The sequence below is a fragment of the Pyricularia grisea genome, assembly GCF_004355905.1.
Source record: "Pyricularia grisea strain NI907 chromosome Unknown Pyricularia_grisea_NI907_Scaffold_4, whole genome shotgun sequence".
Lineage (NCBI taxonomy): Eukaryota > Fungi > Ascomycota > Sordariomycetes > Magnaporthales > Pyriculariaceae > Pyricularia > Pyricularia grisea.
In genome coordinates, this window is record NW_022156718.1 from 392,480 (window position 1) to 406,475 (window position 13,996).

Sequence of the window (13,996 nt, forward strand, 5' to 3'; positions counted from 1 at the left end):
AAAAGTTCGTTCCAAGCCAACTTTTTTTCTCGGAGGCGATTAGACACAGCTGCCCCTCCGCTCACAGCACAACCACCACCGTCGTTGCAACTTCTTCTACTACTACAACCGGATCTTTCAACATAAGGACTCCCTTGATAATCAGAGTGAGTCTTGAGGGACACCTCCGACTATAGTCAAGATGGCTTCCGACGAGATAATATGGAACATCATCAACCAGCAGTTCTGCTCGTTCAAGTTATCGTAAGTGTGCGACGAAAAAGATGGCTGTCATGGAGTATGAGCTCGCGCAGACAGCAGATTGGTCAAATATGTTTCTAACAGTGTTATTCTCGTGCAGGACAACTAAAAACCAGAACTTTTGTCGAAATGAGTACAACATAACGGGCTTTTGCAATAGGCAATCATGCCCTCTAGCCAACTCTCGTTATGCCACAGTGCGGTCGCACCCAACCAAAGACACGCTCTATCTCTACATCAAGACCATAGAAAGGGCACATATGCCGAGTAAATTATGGGAGCGTATCAAGCTCTCAAACAACTACGCCAAGGCTCTTGAGCAAATCGATGAGAAATTGCAGTTCTTTCCAAAGTTCCAGAGGCACAAGGTTGGTATTTGCCGCGCTTACATTGAATCAATTTGGCTTTTGCAAGATTTTACTAACGCCATTTCACCAACAGGCCAAGCAGCGTCTTACCCGACTCACACAAGTGCAGATCCGGATGCGGAGGATAGCAGCCGAAGACGAACGACTCGGCGAGAAGCTCGTCCCGAAGCTAGCGCCCAAGGTCAGACACCGAGAGGCGGCTCGTGAGCGCAAGGCCGAGAGGGCAGCCAAGATCGAGCGGACGATCGAGCGCGAGCTCATCGAGCGTTTGCGCCAGGGTGCATACGGTGATCAGCCACTTAACGTCAGCGAGGCCATCTGGGGCAAGGTTCTCAAGGCTATGGAGCGTGACGGCGATGGAGTTCGCGACAAGGACAGGGACAAGGGCATTGAGGTCGATGAGGACGGAAACCCAATTGATGAAGAGGAATATGATTCGGAGGAAGAGGAGGAGGAAGAGGAGTTGGATGGCAACGTCGAATATGTCAGCGACATTGAAGAGAGTGAGGATGAGCTCGGTGATATTGAGGACTGGCTTGGCAGTGACGACGGCTCCGAGGAAGAGGAGGACGACGACGATGAGGACAGTGACGACGAGGAGACCACCAAGTCGAAGAACAAATCCGGCGACAAACGCAAGCGTGGAAGGGTTGTGCGCATGGCAAAGAGAAAGAAGGTTGAGCTCGAGAAGGAGACGGAGGGACAAAGCAAAGAAAAGTTGCTCGCTTTCTAGATCAGGCCAGTCAGTGTCGGGGGGGAAATTGAGTGGCATGAGGGAATTCAGCATCGGGATTCTGGGTTGTGTTGGTACAAACAATTGCAGTGTATTGCTAATAAGGGAACATTACTGTCGTCAATGCTAAAGATACCCAGGAGTATGTTCGGATTATCTACTGATTTGCTAACTAACCAACAGAAAAAGCAGCGACCAAAAAATTAGTTGTAGTGGAAATCTATTGGCACGGCCAGGGGAGAGACGTTGCCACTGCATACCTGATGCGACAAAGCGTGCAGGGCGCAGAAGCTCCAACCAACCATCAGCCGACGGTCGGAGGGGCATTCCACGGTGCAATCTATCCGACTTGAAACAATGGGATTCCAAGCATTTCGACTCGGTGCCCGACCCGTCTAAATCCCTGAAGAATCAATTCTCCCTACGTACTACGTAGCACATACCTTAGATACCCACCGGCAATTACCTGCCACCTCGCTTTCGACTCAATCGAACTGCATTAGTTCAGAACCGAGTCTCATTTTATCACGCAAAAAGACGCAAACTGTGCTTGATACAACAACATACACCGCAACTAAGGAATTTACTTTCTTACCCTGGTCATCAGATCTTCGCGAAAGGCCCCTCCCCCTCTACCAAGAACGCCAATTTGTCGCGTGCCCAATCCTTCTCACGAAACCCAACAGTCAGTCAGTCTGCCACAACGACATCCCCAAATTTGAACGAAGAATAGCCACGCGCTACGCTACGACGATACCCGCCCGCTTGTCGGTCGGGTGCTGGACCAGCGCCCGCCATGGCATCCTGGTACTCGAACATCCTCACGACCACAACCTCACGCATCACAACCCTCCGAACCACACTGCTGGGCGGCGAGGCGGACGGTGATACAGAGGACGACACCCACGTCTGCCGAGTCCTACGCGCATACTACACCGAAAACGGACGCCCGTTCCCAAATTGGCTTCCTCCAGACCCCAAAGCCCCGCCTCCTGTCGCACCAGTCTACTCGCAACCCGCGGTCGGTAGCCGCTACGGGGCAACTGCCTCGGGTGGCGGCGGTGGAGGTGGCGGGGGCGGGGGCGCGCTAAGCTCGCTGTGGGACAGCGGCGGCGGCCGACAAGATCAGCAGTCCCTGCGGCAGGGGCGCGGCCAGCCGCCGCCCATGCGCGGGGCAGAGCAGCAAGGCGGCGGCCGGATGAACCCGTACGCGGCAGCGAGAGGTAGCGACCCGCGGGACGAGGTGCAGGCTAGACCTCTGCCCAGTCAGCGGGCAGGAAGCTACCAGACGGCGTATGGTAACAGCAACACTCCTCCGCCGGGAGGCGGTGGCGGTGGTGGTTCGGCACAGGATCGGCTGCGGAACCGACTATTCCAACGAGGTGCGGGTGGCAGCGGTGCTAGGACGACTAGCCCGGCCTCTTCTTCGGGGCCGTTCCAGCCGCCTGCGCCGTCCGGGGGTGGGTATGGCGGCGGCGGCGGCGGTGGTGGTGGCGGCGCAGCGGACTACGAGGACAGGTTTGCACCTGGTGGGATGTACGATGGAGGTGGTGGTGGCTATGGAGGAGGCGGTGGTAACGATAAGGCATATACTTCTTCGAATTCGCCGTGGTCATCAGGCCAGCAAGATTACTCGAGCGGAGGTGGTGGTGGCGGCGGCGGCCGTTCTGTTGGTGGACTTCCTCAGGGACCAAGAGCTGGTGGGCTGCCGCGCGGCCCTCGCATGCGATGATTGCGTGGCCTGTAGAAAATTATATATTTTATCGTTTCTACTTGGTTTGATCCTGCCGCGTACGTATACCGCTCTATGTTATACAACAGCAACAAGAAGAAAACCCTCAGCCCGCTTTATGATACAGAGATGCAAATGTTTCGCGACTTTTGGGTGCAACATAATGACGGCTCGATTGGTCGCGCATCATAACTGACCTGACCACCCGAGCAATTCGGCCATTTGACTTGCCAACAAAGCAGCTATGTGTGAGAAATCCAGAGAGAAAGCTTTGAATTTTGATGGTGTGGTTCACTGATTAACACGATCTGTCCATTCTATATAGCCAATATATATTCTGTCGAAGCCAAAACAAAAATTTAAAGCGTAGACATGCTGAGGCTCTCATCCCACCTTCGCCTCCTGCGCTGGGATATTGAGGCAACCTTTATTCAGGTATACGTTGAATGTGACGAAGCTTCTAGCCTCGCCGTTGACCTTCTTTGTACCGACCTAAAAGTAATAGCTTAGGTACCCTGGTATTCAGCATGCGGAAGTACAAAAGAAACTTGCAACACACATGTACCTAATTTTATCTTTCCTCTATGAATTATAGCGGAATCCTGAAGTGCGGTACTTCTCAAAAATGATGGGACCTACTGGAACCAGCCTGGCACGCTTCTCTCTCCGCATGTGACATTGCGGGGCCGCCGTCATGCATGCCCGTCATTTCTATCGGTAGCTTAGTGAGGGGCAACTTTCATTGTAGGGCGTCATCACTGAGGCAGCTCTCGTTCTTAGCGGCCTCCAATCGAACCACCACCATTACCCATCCCCGCAAACATAAACGAGACCCAACTCTCAGACACGTCCGATGACGCTCCATCCATCCTATCGCGACAGTCACATGGGGTGTTGGCATCATGCCCTTTTGATTCCCTGATCCTAGACTACCTTGCCGCGGAACGAAATTTGTCTCGCGCATGTCAACCTCATCACGTAGCACGTAATCGAAACGGAGGCTACCATAATCTTGCTGTTACCTCATTCTCCTCCCGTTAACTAACGGCCGTCGCCGCGCCTCATTCGGCCGTTTTTCGACCATGACCTCCAACAGTCACCCATCCAACAACAACCCGGCGCAAAGACCGGCATCTCCGGCCGGTAGCTACTACGCCATGAGCGACGACGAGGAAGGAGACTACAACACCATTACCCATGCCGAGTCCGGTAAGGGGGTGAAGCTGTTGTACTCCAAAAGCAAGGTTCGTGATTTTCCCAACTAGCTTGTGTTTTCTCGGTAGCTAGTCCTGCTTGGCTATGTAACAGACTATCGAACTGGTACTAACACGCCACAATATGTTACAACAGGTCTACATCCACCCAACGCCCTCTTCGAAAGACAACATTCCTGGTTTCATCGCTTTGTTACAGCAAAAGCCACCACGCAACGATACCCGACCAACCTCATCTTCATCATCCAAGAACAACCCTGCATCCTCTGATCTGCTCCTCGCATGGCTTCCAGAGTCCTCGCTCGGCGACTCGGCCAGCATCTACGTCAAGGTTGACCTTTGTGAGGGAGACTCTCCTCCGAAGCAGTCCTATCTCGTACCTCCACCTCCAACAGTAACGACACATAGCGGCTCGATAGATCATTATGCGTTTGCCGTCCCTGTCTCGGCTATTTACAGCCTTCTAGTGCGCCCGCCCAGTCTGGGCTGGTGGTTTGGTTCCGTCATCATCAACACGCGAGCTGGTGACTCCTTCCCGGCTCTTTTCTTCCACGATAGCGAGTGCCAGTCAACTATGCTTCGCAAGAAGAAGATAACTCGTGACAGCTTCGATCCTTTTGGTGAGGGTGGGCAGATGTTCTGGGGTGGAGATGAAGTGTTACGATGGCTCCGTCGCTACGTCAAGGTTGAGCGCAGCGGAGCCGAACCGAATATCTATCTAGTAGAGCCCAGCAAGGAGGATAGCGAAGCATTTGGTGGAAACTTGACCAGCAGCTCTCCCAGTCAGATTGGAAAACGGGATAGCGCCAGGGGTATTGGATCCCCAGCTGCTGCAGGTACCTCAACATCTGCAGATGCTGGCATGGACCCCTTTATGAAGTTTGTCAAGGAGACTGGCTGGAACATCATGGAAAAATTCTCCAAGGTGACAACTATGACCCGTCAAGCAGCCCAGGACCTGATTGAAAATCCCAGCATGCCACCACAAGTTCGGCGTCTGATGCGCAACCCCGAAGTTCAGACAATCCAGGATGAGTTCGACAGCGCGCGTATCTACCTTGCGCGGTGGGCAATGGGTATTGCCGAACAGAGCGAGCGTGACCGCCGCCAGCGCATATGGACGGCACGAGATGTCATGGAACTGGAGGATACCGATGTTGGCGAGTTCGAGCTGCTGGAGGGTGCTACTGGTGCCATGTCGCTCGAGGAGCAACGGAAACCTGTCACCATGAGCGAATGGAAAGGCTTTTTTGACGCGCGCACCGGACGACTCACATACACTATCGACGAGGTCAAAGAGAGAATATTTCACGGCGGCTTGGACCCGGACGATGGCGTGCGTAAAGAAGCGTGGCTCTTTCTTCTTGGAGTTTATGACTGGTACAGCACTGCAGATGAACGAAAAGCGCAGGTTGCATCGTTGCGGGATGGATATGTGAAGCTCAAAGGTGCTTGGTGGGAGCGACTTGTTGATTTGGGAGGTAAGGGGGAGGCTGGTGAATGGTGGAGGGAGCAAAGAGGACGTATAGGTGAGCAACTACACACCATCGAGCCCTCTTTTAGACTGTGTGAAGGTTGGATACTGATATTGATTCATGATTGCAGAGAAGGATGTTCACCGCACAGATCGGACGGTGCCCATCTTTGCTGGGGAGAACATACCTCATCCTGATCCCGATTCGCCTTTTGCATCTTCAGGGACCAACGTTCATATGGAACAGTTGAAGGACCTCCTCCTCACGTACAATGAGTACAACCAAGAGTTGGGATACGTCCAAGGAATGTCGGATCTCCTAGCTCCGATATACGCGGTGGTACAAGATGATGCCATTGCCTTTTGGTGCTTCCAGCGCTTTATGGATCGCATGGAGCGTAACTTTCTTCGAGACCAATCCGGCATGCGTGCGCAATTACTGGCGCTTGACCACTTAGTCCAATTCATGGACCCCAAGCTCTATGCGCACCTCCAGTCAGCCGACAGCACCAACTTCTTTTTCTTTTTCAGGATGTTGTTGGTTTGGTACAAGCGCGAGTTTGAGTGGCTAGACGTCCTTCATCTGTGGGAGGTTTTATGGACCGACTACCTGACTAGCAGCTTCCACCTATTCTTCGCACTGGCAATTTTGGAAAAGCATCGAGATGTGATTATGACACACCTTAAACATTTTGACGAGGTGTTGAAATACGGTATGTTTGGGACTGGACGACCCTTTAACCACACACGTACCATGCAATGTGCTAACCAACATCTTCGCAGTCAACGAGCTCTCCTGCACTATGGACCTCGAGTCTACTCTAATCCGAGCAGAGGCTCTGTTCCGTCGCTTCCAACGACTAGTTGAGGCTATTGACAAGAAGAAGAATTTTCCATCGCCAAGAACTGTGCGTTCATCAAGCAGCGCAACTTCGTCTTCGACCAATGGAGGAGCCCAGGCCGGTGAGGGACGTAGTACCGGTCCTGACTCTCCATCCCAGAACAAGGGCAAGTCGCCAGATCAGCAAGAAGATGTTGTAAAGGTCATTACCCCTGAACTCAGGGGTCTCTTGAGCCGTGAGGTTGCGGTTCTCCCTAGAAATGAGGTCGCACAGAAGGGAGAAGGATGGGCTACTGTGACAAAATAGATGCATTTCCTTTGCTTTGGTTTTTTTTGGCATAAGCACACTGTACCGTTGGCCAAGAGTCTTTCTATTTTCTACGGTGTATTGAAGTTGGACGAAAGAGTGTAATGGGACTGTTGGCGCATGTATTATCACGAATCACGGCGTTTTATTCCTGAAGCGGTTGACTTGGAAATCAATTGGGGTTTGCGTTATGGCTATTGGAAATCATGTCTTTCTCAATCATATCCACCTTACTTTAAGATAGAGAGAAAGATAAAACAGAGACAAAGCGATTTGGTCTATGCTGGATGAGGGAAAAGAAAACAGTATAGAAAGCTTACTGTAGCCGGAAACTGCAAATTAACCTTTTCCCACGACTGCACATATCTTTCAAGACGCTATACCGAGTGACGCAAACAAATAATAGCGCTGTAGCGTTTTGACAGCGAATTCCTGTGCCTAACTGCTTTCCCAAGGGGTGAAGCCGTTGGTGACCGACTGGATCATCCCGCTCTACTTTCCTCGCTTTGTGCTGTTTGTGCTGTGCAGAAGGAACCTGGGAAGGCCCTGGCTGAGCCAAAAAAAAAAAAAAAAAAAAAAAAAAAAAAAAAAAAAAGCATTATTTTGTTTCTCGTGCCTTTCTAGGTACCATTGGCAACTTTTCTTCAACACCTTCAAGAACCGGACGCAACACGAAGGAATCGTCAACCATGCCGCTCCCACCAGCACCACCATAACCCACATTCAGCGCCCAGCCGGGCACCACTGAAAAGCCTGATTCGTCCGCCGTGTCCACCAGCCGATGTCCTGGCTCGCTCCTGACCAAATCTCCTTGTCTTCAACGGCCATCCCCTTCAACGGCGCCGCTTACTGCGTCGGCCGGGAGCCGACGTGTGCGGTTGAGCGTGCTATGGCCCGGGTCCAGATCCCGGAGACGTGAGTGAATTCCGTCATGCTTTCGCTGACATGGTGAGTTTGTGGCGCTTGTTGGTTCCGTGTAGCGAGGACAGGCCCCTGTTTTTCTTTGTTTTTTTCCTTTTTCTTTCGGGGTCGATTTGTACTATTAACAGAACCGCCGATCAAGCATTCCACCACTCCGCCTGCCAGTGGTATGAGGATCATGCAGAGGGATTCTCAGACGTCGATCGTCGACCCGGCAGACCAGCTAGTCCTTGATGGGAACTTTGCTCCCGAGGTCACATCCTACCTCCGCGCCGTTGAGCAATGACTGGCAGCCAAGGTTAAAGCCCAAAGCAACCCTATTATAAGCTCTGCATGAATATTACTCAGGTGTCAGAGCCTGGTGTACATGATACCAGGTCAAACATTAAAGCAGAAAAAGTGATATGGCATAATCAATCGATTACAGACCAAGATAGAACGGCATTGTTTGTTTTATTATACTTCATGAAGGATATCTATGCTTGCAGCGGTGAATACATACGAAAAGACTAAAAACCCGCCGATGATCTTGCAGACGCCATGTAATGCAGCTAGTAAACATACTCTGTAGTGAAAAAAAAACGAGGAAAAAGAAAATAGTATTTCATCGCCAATCATATACCTTGCACCTTCCTGTAAGATGGCGGCTTCATGGTCCTCCTGATGAGCTTCCCGACATAGGGGGGTATGAGGGAGATGGCGAGGATGGCCAACACTCGCCACAAGAAGTCCCTGTCAAAGTAAAAAAGAAGTCGAAAGAGTTAGTGTGAAGCCGGTAAAGGCAACCTAAAGCGCAGGTAAACTTACAATGTAATCATGAACTTGAGATCAAAATACCCCGACAAGAAAGGTATCGAGCCCATGTAGACAAGGAATGTGCCAACTATCGATACGATCATTACAGGATGCCAGGTCGTGATTTCTATGGCTACCATGAGCAGTTCGTTGAGCACCAAGACTGTAAAACTGACTGCCACCATCTTGGGGCCGTCAACCTCGGTAAGCAGCTGCGAGAGGCCCTGGATGATGCCTCCCTGATAGATTGAGACCAAGACCCAGACGAAAAAGGTCCGATATGAGAGCGACCGACCCGAAGTGAGCTCCTTGTACAGTTCCGGGTAAATATTTGCAAGGTTCTCATCTACGTCCTTGTCGAGAACCAGAGAGAGCACGGGGAATGCGGTATACATTGTGGCATACCCGACCAGTAGCCAATCCTGCAAAGATGGGAGGTTTCTTGGTTAGCTAAAAGTTTCTTCGGTTGATATAAGTTTGCAGTAGAAACGAACCTTGTACAAGCCATCCGGCTCGAAATGCATGGCAATACTGTACATGGTCTGACAGACTGCAATAATAAGACCACGATGAATGACGAACTGAGCGAGCTTGGCACTCCGCTTGTAGCTGTTACGACCATGCCATACAAGAAGCTTGGTGAGGTGGTGGAATTGCTCGATGGAAAAGTCGGCTGCCAGACTGGCCTGTCGTCCCTCCTTGCCTACGATACCGACACCAACATCGGCGGCTTGAATCATGGAAACGTCGTTGCCACCGTCTCCGATACAACAGACACGTTTGCGAGTATAATCCTTGATGAGCCGTGCTACCTCGGCCTTTTGCGTCGGAGAGCATCGGCAAGCTACCACTGTCGGTAGACGCACTGCAACAGACACAAAATCCAATCGGTGGTGTTGCAGTAGCAGAGCTAAACTCTCGCCGTCGATGAGCAGACACGCGTCCGTCTTATTCCGTAAAAAGTCGAGGTGGTCTTGAGCGCTATCAGACCGTTTCATCTTGGCCAAGGTATAGATATACTGGCCACGCGCGACCAGTTTGGAGCTGACGGCAACGCAGCGAGCCGTCTCGACCTTGTCACCCGTCAACATCCAAATCTTGATACCGGCGTTGCGTAGAAGTTCCAGTGACGGCTTGACATCTTTTTGCAGCTTGTCCTCGACTCCCGTCACTCCGAGCAGCTCCAGGTCCCGCTCGAGGTACTGTGACACGACCTTTTGCATGCCTGCATCTCGGCCGTTGATGGCAAGCGATGCTTCTTGGTATTTGCTAGAGAACTCACGGTATTGTTCCACTGAGAGCCGCTTACGACCGACGACCAGTGTACGTAGACCTTCCCGGGCCATGTTTGCAGTCTCCTCATCGAGCCAATCGTTTGCGGCCACGATGGAACTCATTACCGTGTCGGCACCCTTTTGATAGAACCAGGTCTCCCCAGTGCCAATCTCGTTAGGGCGCTCGAAGAATTGTACGATAACACCCATGCGCTTTCCCTCTGACGTGAAGGGGAATATGTCGAGAATTCGTACATGAACTACAGTCTTCCCCGTCTCGGAAAAGCTGAGAGTCATGCTCTGTCGATCTCGGTACGTCAACCTCAGGCCAACCGCCTCGGTCCACTTCACGATGGCGATCTCATCGGGAGACGATGCCTGATATGAAGTGACGGTCTGGCCATCTTCCTCATCCGTGGTAGGTGTGACGTTGTGACAGAGAGCCAGAGCCAGAACAACATCACGAACTCGGGCACCGATCTCACGGCGGGTACGCGTGGTACCACTGGCTGCTGCATTGGTAAATGTTGATGATGGTGTGACAAGCTGCGTGCTGTCCGAAGCGTCAGACAAGGTTGGCTGGACATGAAAGCCTTGTTTGATGTAGGAAGACACCTCATCCATTGCCTCGTTGGCGTATGAGACCGTGCCAATGTGAATCTTTTTCATTTCCATCTCGTTCTGAGTAAGTGTGCCGGTTTTGTCGCTCAATAGATACTCGATTCTTCCAAGATCTTCCGGTATCGTGCTGGTCCTCACCACGGCTCCTGGCATGCCTGGATCGCGTTGAATGAACCACGAGTAAACACTCTTGCCGAGGTCCAGATTCACTCGGAGACTGATCGGAACAATGGTGGAAAACAGAACCAGGAAGCGCATGATCTTGATGTACCACACGTTGCCCTCCGCGTTGGTAAAGCCTTGGAAAGCAACCAGGATTATCGATAGTGCCAGAGTAAGAGCACAGAGAATCTTTGTAAGAGAGTTGATCTCGTACTCGAGAAGACCAGTTTTTGATCGAGAGGGAGATGTCGACAGCGCAGAACGAGTTTGTGGTCCGGTATAGACAATCACGGCCAAGGTTACCGCACTGGACGCAATGACCGTATTGGCCCAGGCTGTGTTGTCAATCGTAAGGGGTGCCGTGTTCGCCAGCTCGTCCCCGTTCGGTAATCTTGCGCCAGGGCTCATGGCATCTTGTCTGCTTGGCAAAAGCTCCAAAGTTCCCACAAACTCGTTGACCTTCTTGTCAGGCTTTCCAGCCGTGACCCTAAACCTGACAAGTTCCTCTGGGGCCAGGGTTTGAGAAAGAGGGGATGCAATACGCAACTTCCAGTCGGTCTCACCATCTAGTTGATCTGTCCTGATGAAGGTTTCACCACCCGCACCTGCCTGAGAACTATCACCATCACTGACCCCATAATTTCGGGGTTGAGATGCTCCCCCGTTGCCTGATGCATCATCCAGTGTTAGGAGTTCGGGCTCAGCCGGTTTCGGTGCCATCGGCGTGGGGGCAGTAGCTTCCGAGGCCAGACATTGTAGAATAACGACATCGGCCGGCACCCTTTGGCCCTTCGTTAACCTCAAGACGTCGCCAACCTTCAAGTCCTTGGATGCTTTCACCACCTCCCTGATATGGGAAGAAGCACCCTTGCCAGCTCCCTCACTCTCGGCCAACTCCTCCTCTTGTATGTCAGAGAGCCTATCCCTCTCGCTCAGTCTCAGCTGTGCCTTGCGTGACGCTGCCGACTTCAGCTTCTTCCTCGACCTGCCGTTTTTCACCTTGACACCTGGTTCGTCAAACTGTATGGTGGTGTATGGTTCCGAGTTTGCCTCGCTGTCCCTGCGGCGCCTGGCAATGTCGTCGTGTGCCTCCTTCCCCAGTGTGATCATGAGAACAAAAGCCAGAGGGGCGATATACGTCGATATGTACCCTATCCTTAAAGGAGGAATGGCCTGTGAAAGCGCTACAAGAAGAAAGTACATGTTGAAGAAGAAAGAGAATTCGTTATAGAGCGTAATGGGCAAAAACGACCATGCCGTGTACTTTGCATTAGACACGGCGTTTGGCGGGAAGCGAGCTGACTGTGCTGAGCCAACGGCGACGAGCCTAGAGCCGGACGGATCATGATCCTCCTGTCCTTCATCATCTTCCGGCGGCGGCTGTCTCGGGTCTGAAACATTGCTCGAGCCGGACATGAAGCTGGGAAGCCGCAGCGCGCCAGTGATACTCTTGAGACGCTGGTGGCTCCCAGGTCTTCGACGACCCTGTTCAGAGTCCGGCAGCAGAGGAGCATCGTCGTCCCCGTGTCTATCGCTGTCTTCGAACCTAGAGCTCGAGGCCTCCCTCTCCCCGGATGTCAACAGGCCGGCAGACTGGTCGCTGCTCCCATCCCTTCGGTGTCCCAACTCGCCATATTGTCCTCGGTCCCTCGAGCGACGCAAACCCCCCATGCGGAGATTGCGCAGAGGTATCCTGGGAGAGCTTCGGTGTTCCGCAAATTCGCGGGCGTGGGACTCGGCAGAGCCGCGTAGCGGCTGCTGGGACGAGGTGCTCTGGGGGTCCAGCTCCTGAAGGTCGATCTCGAGGTCAGAATCGGAGTCGTCGACGGGAGAATCGGGCGGTTTCGCAGGGTGGTGGTGGGAGGCCTGTTGGTTCGGCATCCCGCATTTATCGATGTCTAGACAGCTTCCGGGGGTTTCAGGGTCGGGAACGAGACTTAAAAAATCGGCGGGAAGCGAAGGCGCGCGTGTGTGGGCAAGCAACCACGGGATGGATGCAGCAGCAGCAGTAGTAGATCGGCTCGACTGGCTTTAGGGTTCACTAGGTCTAGTTCAATTCAAATGCATTCAGGCAGCGAAGTAATCTCAGTATTCAGACTAAACCACCCCTGCTTCGCAATGGTGGACCGGACGCTCCATATACCTTTCAGCCACACGGCTTTTCGGCCAATCAAATTGGCCAAAAAAATCGCGCCCGTTTTAATTTAAAGACATTTTATCGATTTTCGTCGCAAACGACATAAATCTTATTATATTACGAACAATAATTTTACCCGTTACAAAAAAAAAAAAAAAAAAAATTTACGCCCCTATTATTTATTACCGAACCTAAACCAAAATTCCTTTTATTATTTTATACGAATAATTCGTTATATATTTTAAAAAAAAATATATTGGCAATAATATCGAACCTAATATTTACGGAAATATTCCCATTTACGTAATTAGTAATATATTATTTTCCGTCGTTAAATTTAAATATTTTATTATTTATATTTTCGCCTTTTTTATTACCCAATTCCGTATTGGAAAATAAATAGGAATTTACGCGTTTTTCGTATAAATTACGTTAATTTTCGAACGAATTTAATTTCGAACGCGATAATATTATTTCCGAAACCGACCCCAAAATCCTTTTTATTTAAAATATTTTTAAATTTTAACGTAACGGTAATTAATATACCAATTTTTATTAATTTATTTACGTTTGGGTAATAGCGCCAAATATCTATAATATTTTCCGTTCCGCCGCGCGACGAATATATTATTTTAAAAAGGTATTAAAAAATCCTGCTATTCGAAAACGTTTACGTAATAACGGGATAAAATACCGTTTTAACGAAAAAAAAAAGCTAGTTTTATCGATACCGCCCTATTTCGTTAAAAATTTCGGGGTTTAATATAATATTTTTTTAATTTTAAACGTTTTAAACCAATAAATTTTTAATTCCCGGGGACGGAAAAATATTTTGCCAAAAATATTTATAATATAAATTAATTTAAATAAATATTCGATACGTTTTTCCAAAATATTTTAACTAGGGCTTTAATATTATTTATATTTATAATATTATTATTTTCGTATTTTCGAAATTACCGCCCGTTTTATATATTATTACAAACCGCGAATTTACTATATTAGGCCCCGAATACCTTTTCCGAAATTATAAACCCCCTAACGTTAACGGATTAACGCGTTACGTTAATATTGGCCATTTTAATTTACGGATATTCCCCGCAAAAAAATAATTATTTGTTACGCGTATTTGCGATATATTTTATATATAACGGGGTTTTAAAACGTATTATAAATA

At 50.2% G+C, this 13,996-nt stretch overlaps 5 protein-coding genes across 5 annotated transcripts; 4 read left to right on the top strand and 1 right to left on the bottom strand.

Annotated features, from left to right (window-relative positions):
- Nucleotides 1-61: 61 nt before the first annotated feature.
- PgNI_06844 (uncharacterized protein) lies at nucleotides 62-1,483 on the top strand. Its single transcript, XM_031126864.1, has 3 exons — nucleotides 62-243; nucleotides 341-608; nucleotides 682-1,483. Exons 1-3 carry the CDS (start codon nucleotides 182-184, stop codon nucleotides 1,339-1,341), a joined length of 990 nt encoding a protein of 329 aa, XP_030980832.1. The 5' UTR covers nucleotides 62-181; the 3' UTR covers nucleotides 1,342-1,483.
- A 654-nt stretch (nucleotides 1,484-2,137) lies between these two features.
- Nucleotides 2,138-3,073, top strand: PgNI_06845 (uncharacterized protein; the record flags this gene model as incomplete). The annotated part of the gene is made up of 1 exon (XM_031126865.1): nucleotides 2,138-3,073. The coding sequence occupies one exon, from the start codon at nucleotides 2,138-2,140 to the stop codon at nucleotides 3,071-3,073; it is 936 nt and encodes a 311-aa protein (XP_030980831.1).
- A 798-nt stretch (nucleotides 3,074-3,871) lies between these two features.
- On the top strand, nucleotides 3,872-7,259 carry PgNI_06846 (uncharacterized protein). Its single transcript, XM_031126866.1, has 4 exons — nucleotides 3,872-4,317; nucleotides 4,424-5,816; nucleotides 5,893-6,474; nucleotides 6,545-7,259. Exons 1-4 carry the CDS (start codon nucleotides 4,156-4,158, stop codon nucleotides 6,907-6,909), a joined length of 2,502 nt encoding a protein of 833 aa, XP_030980834.1. The 5' UTR covers nucleotides 3,872-4,155; the 3' UTR covers nucleotides 6,910-7,259.
- Nucleotides 7,260-7,690: 431 nt separating this feature from the next.
- Nucleotides 7,691-8,116, top strand: PgNI_06847 (uncharacterized protein; the record flags this gene model as incomplete). The annotated part of the gene is made up of 2 exons (XM_031126867.1): nucleotides 7,691-7,824; nucleotides 7,996-8,116. The coding sequence occupies 2 exons, from the start codon at nucleotides 7,691-7,693 to the stop codon at nucleotides 8,114-8,116; spliced, it is 255 nt and encodes an 84-aa protein (XP_030980833.1).
- Nucleotides 8,117-8,286: 170 nt separating this feature from the next.
- Nucleotides 8,287-12,563, bottom strand: PgNI_06848 (uncharacterized protein; the record flags this gene model as incomplete). Its single annotated transcript, XM_031126868.1, has 3 exons — nucleotides 8,287-8,562; nucleotides 8,638-9,047; nucleotides 9,120-12,563. 3 exons carry the CDS (start codon nucleotides 12,561-12,563, stop codon nucleotides 8,445-8,447), a joined length of 3,972 nt encoding a protein of 1,323 aa, XP_030980830.1. The 3' UTR covers nucleotides 8,287-8,444.
- Nucleotides 12,564-13,996: the final 1,433 nt, after the last annotated feature.

Coding starts and splice junctions, on each gene's coding strand:
- PgNI_06844 (XM_031126864.1), top strand. CDS start 182: ATGGCTTCCGACGAGATAATATGGAACATCATCAACCAGCAGTTCTGC. Junction 244..340: donor TTCTGCTCGTTCAAGTTATC/GTAAGTGTGCGA, acceptor ATTCTCGTGCAG/GACAACTAAAAACCAGAACT. Junction 609..681: donor CAAAGTTCCAGAGGCACAAG/GTTGGTATTTGC, acceptor TTTCACCAACAG/GCCAAGCAGCGTCTTACCCG.
- PgNI_06846 (XM_031126866.1), top strand. CDS start 4,156: ATGACCTCCAACAGTCACCCATCCAACAACAACCCGGCGCAAAGACCG. Junction 4,318..4,423: donor TGTTGTACTCCAAAAGCAAG/GTTCGTGATTTT, acceptor ATGTTACAACAG/GTCTACATCCACCCAACGCC. Junction 5,817..5,892: donor GGAGCAAAGAGGACGTATAG/GTGAGCAACTAC, acceptor TCATGATTGCAG/AGAAGGATGTTCACCGCACA.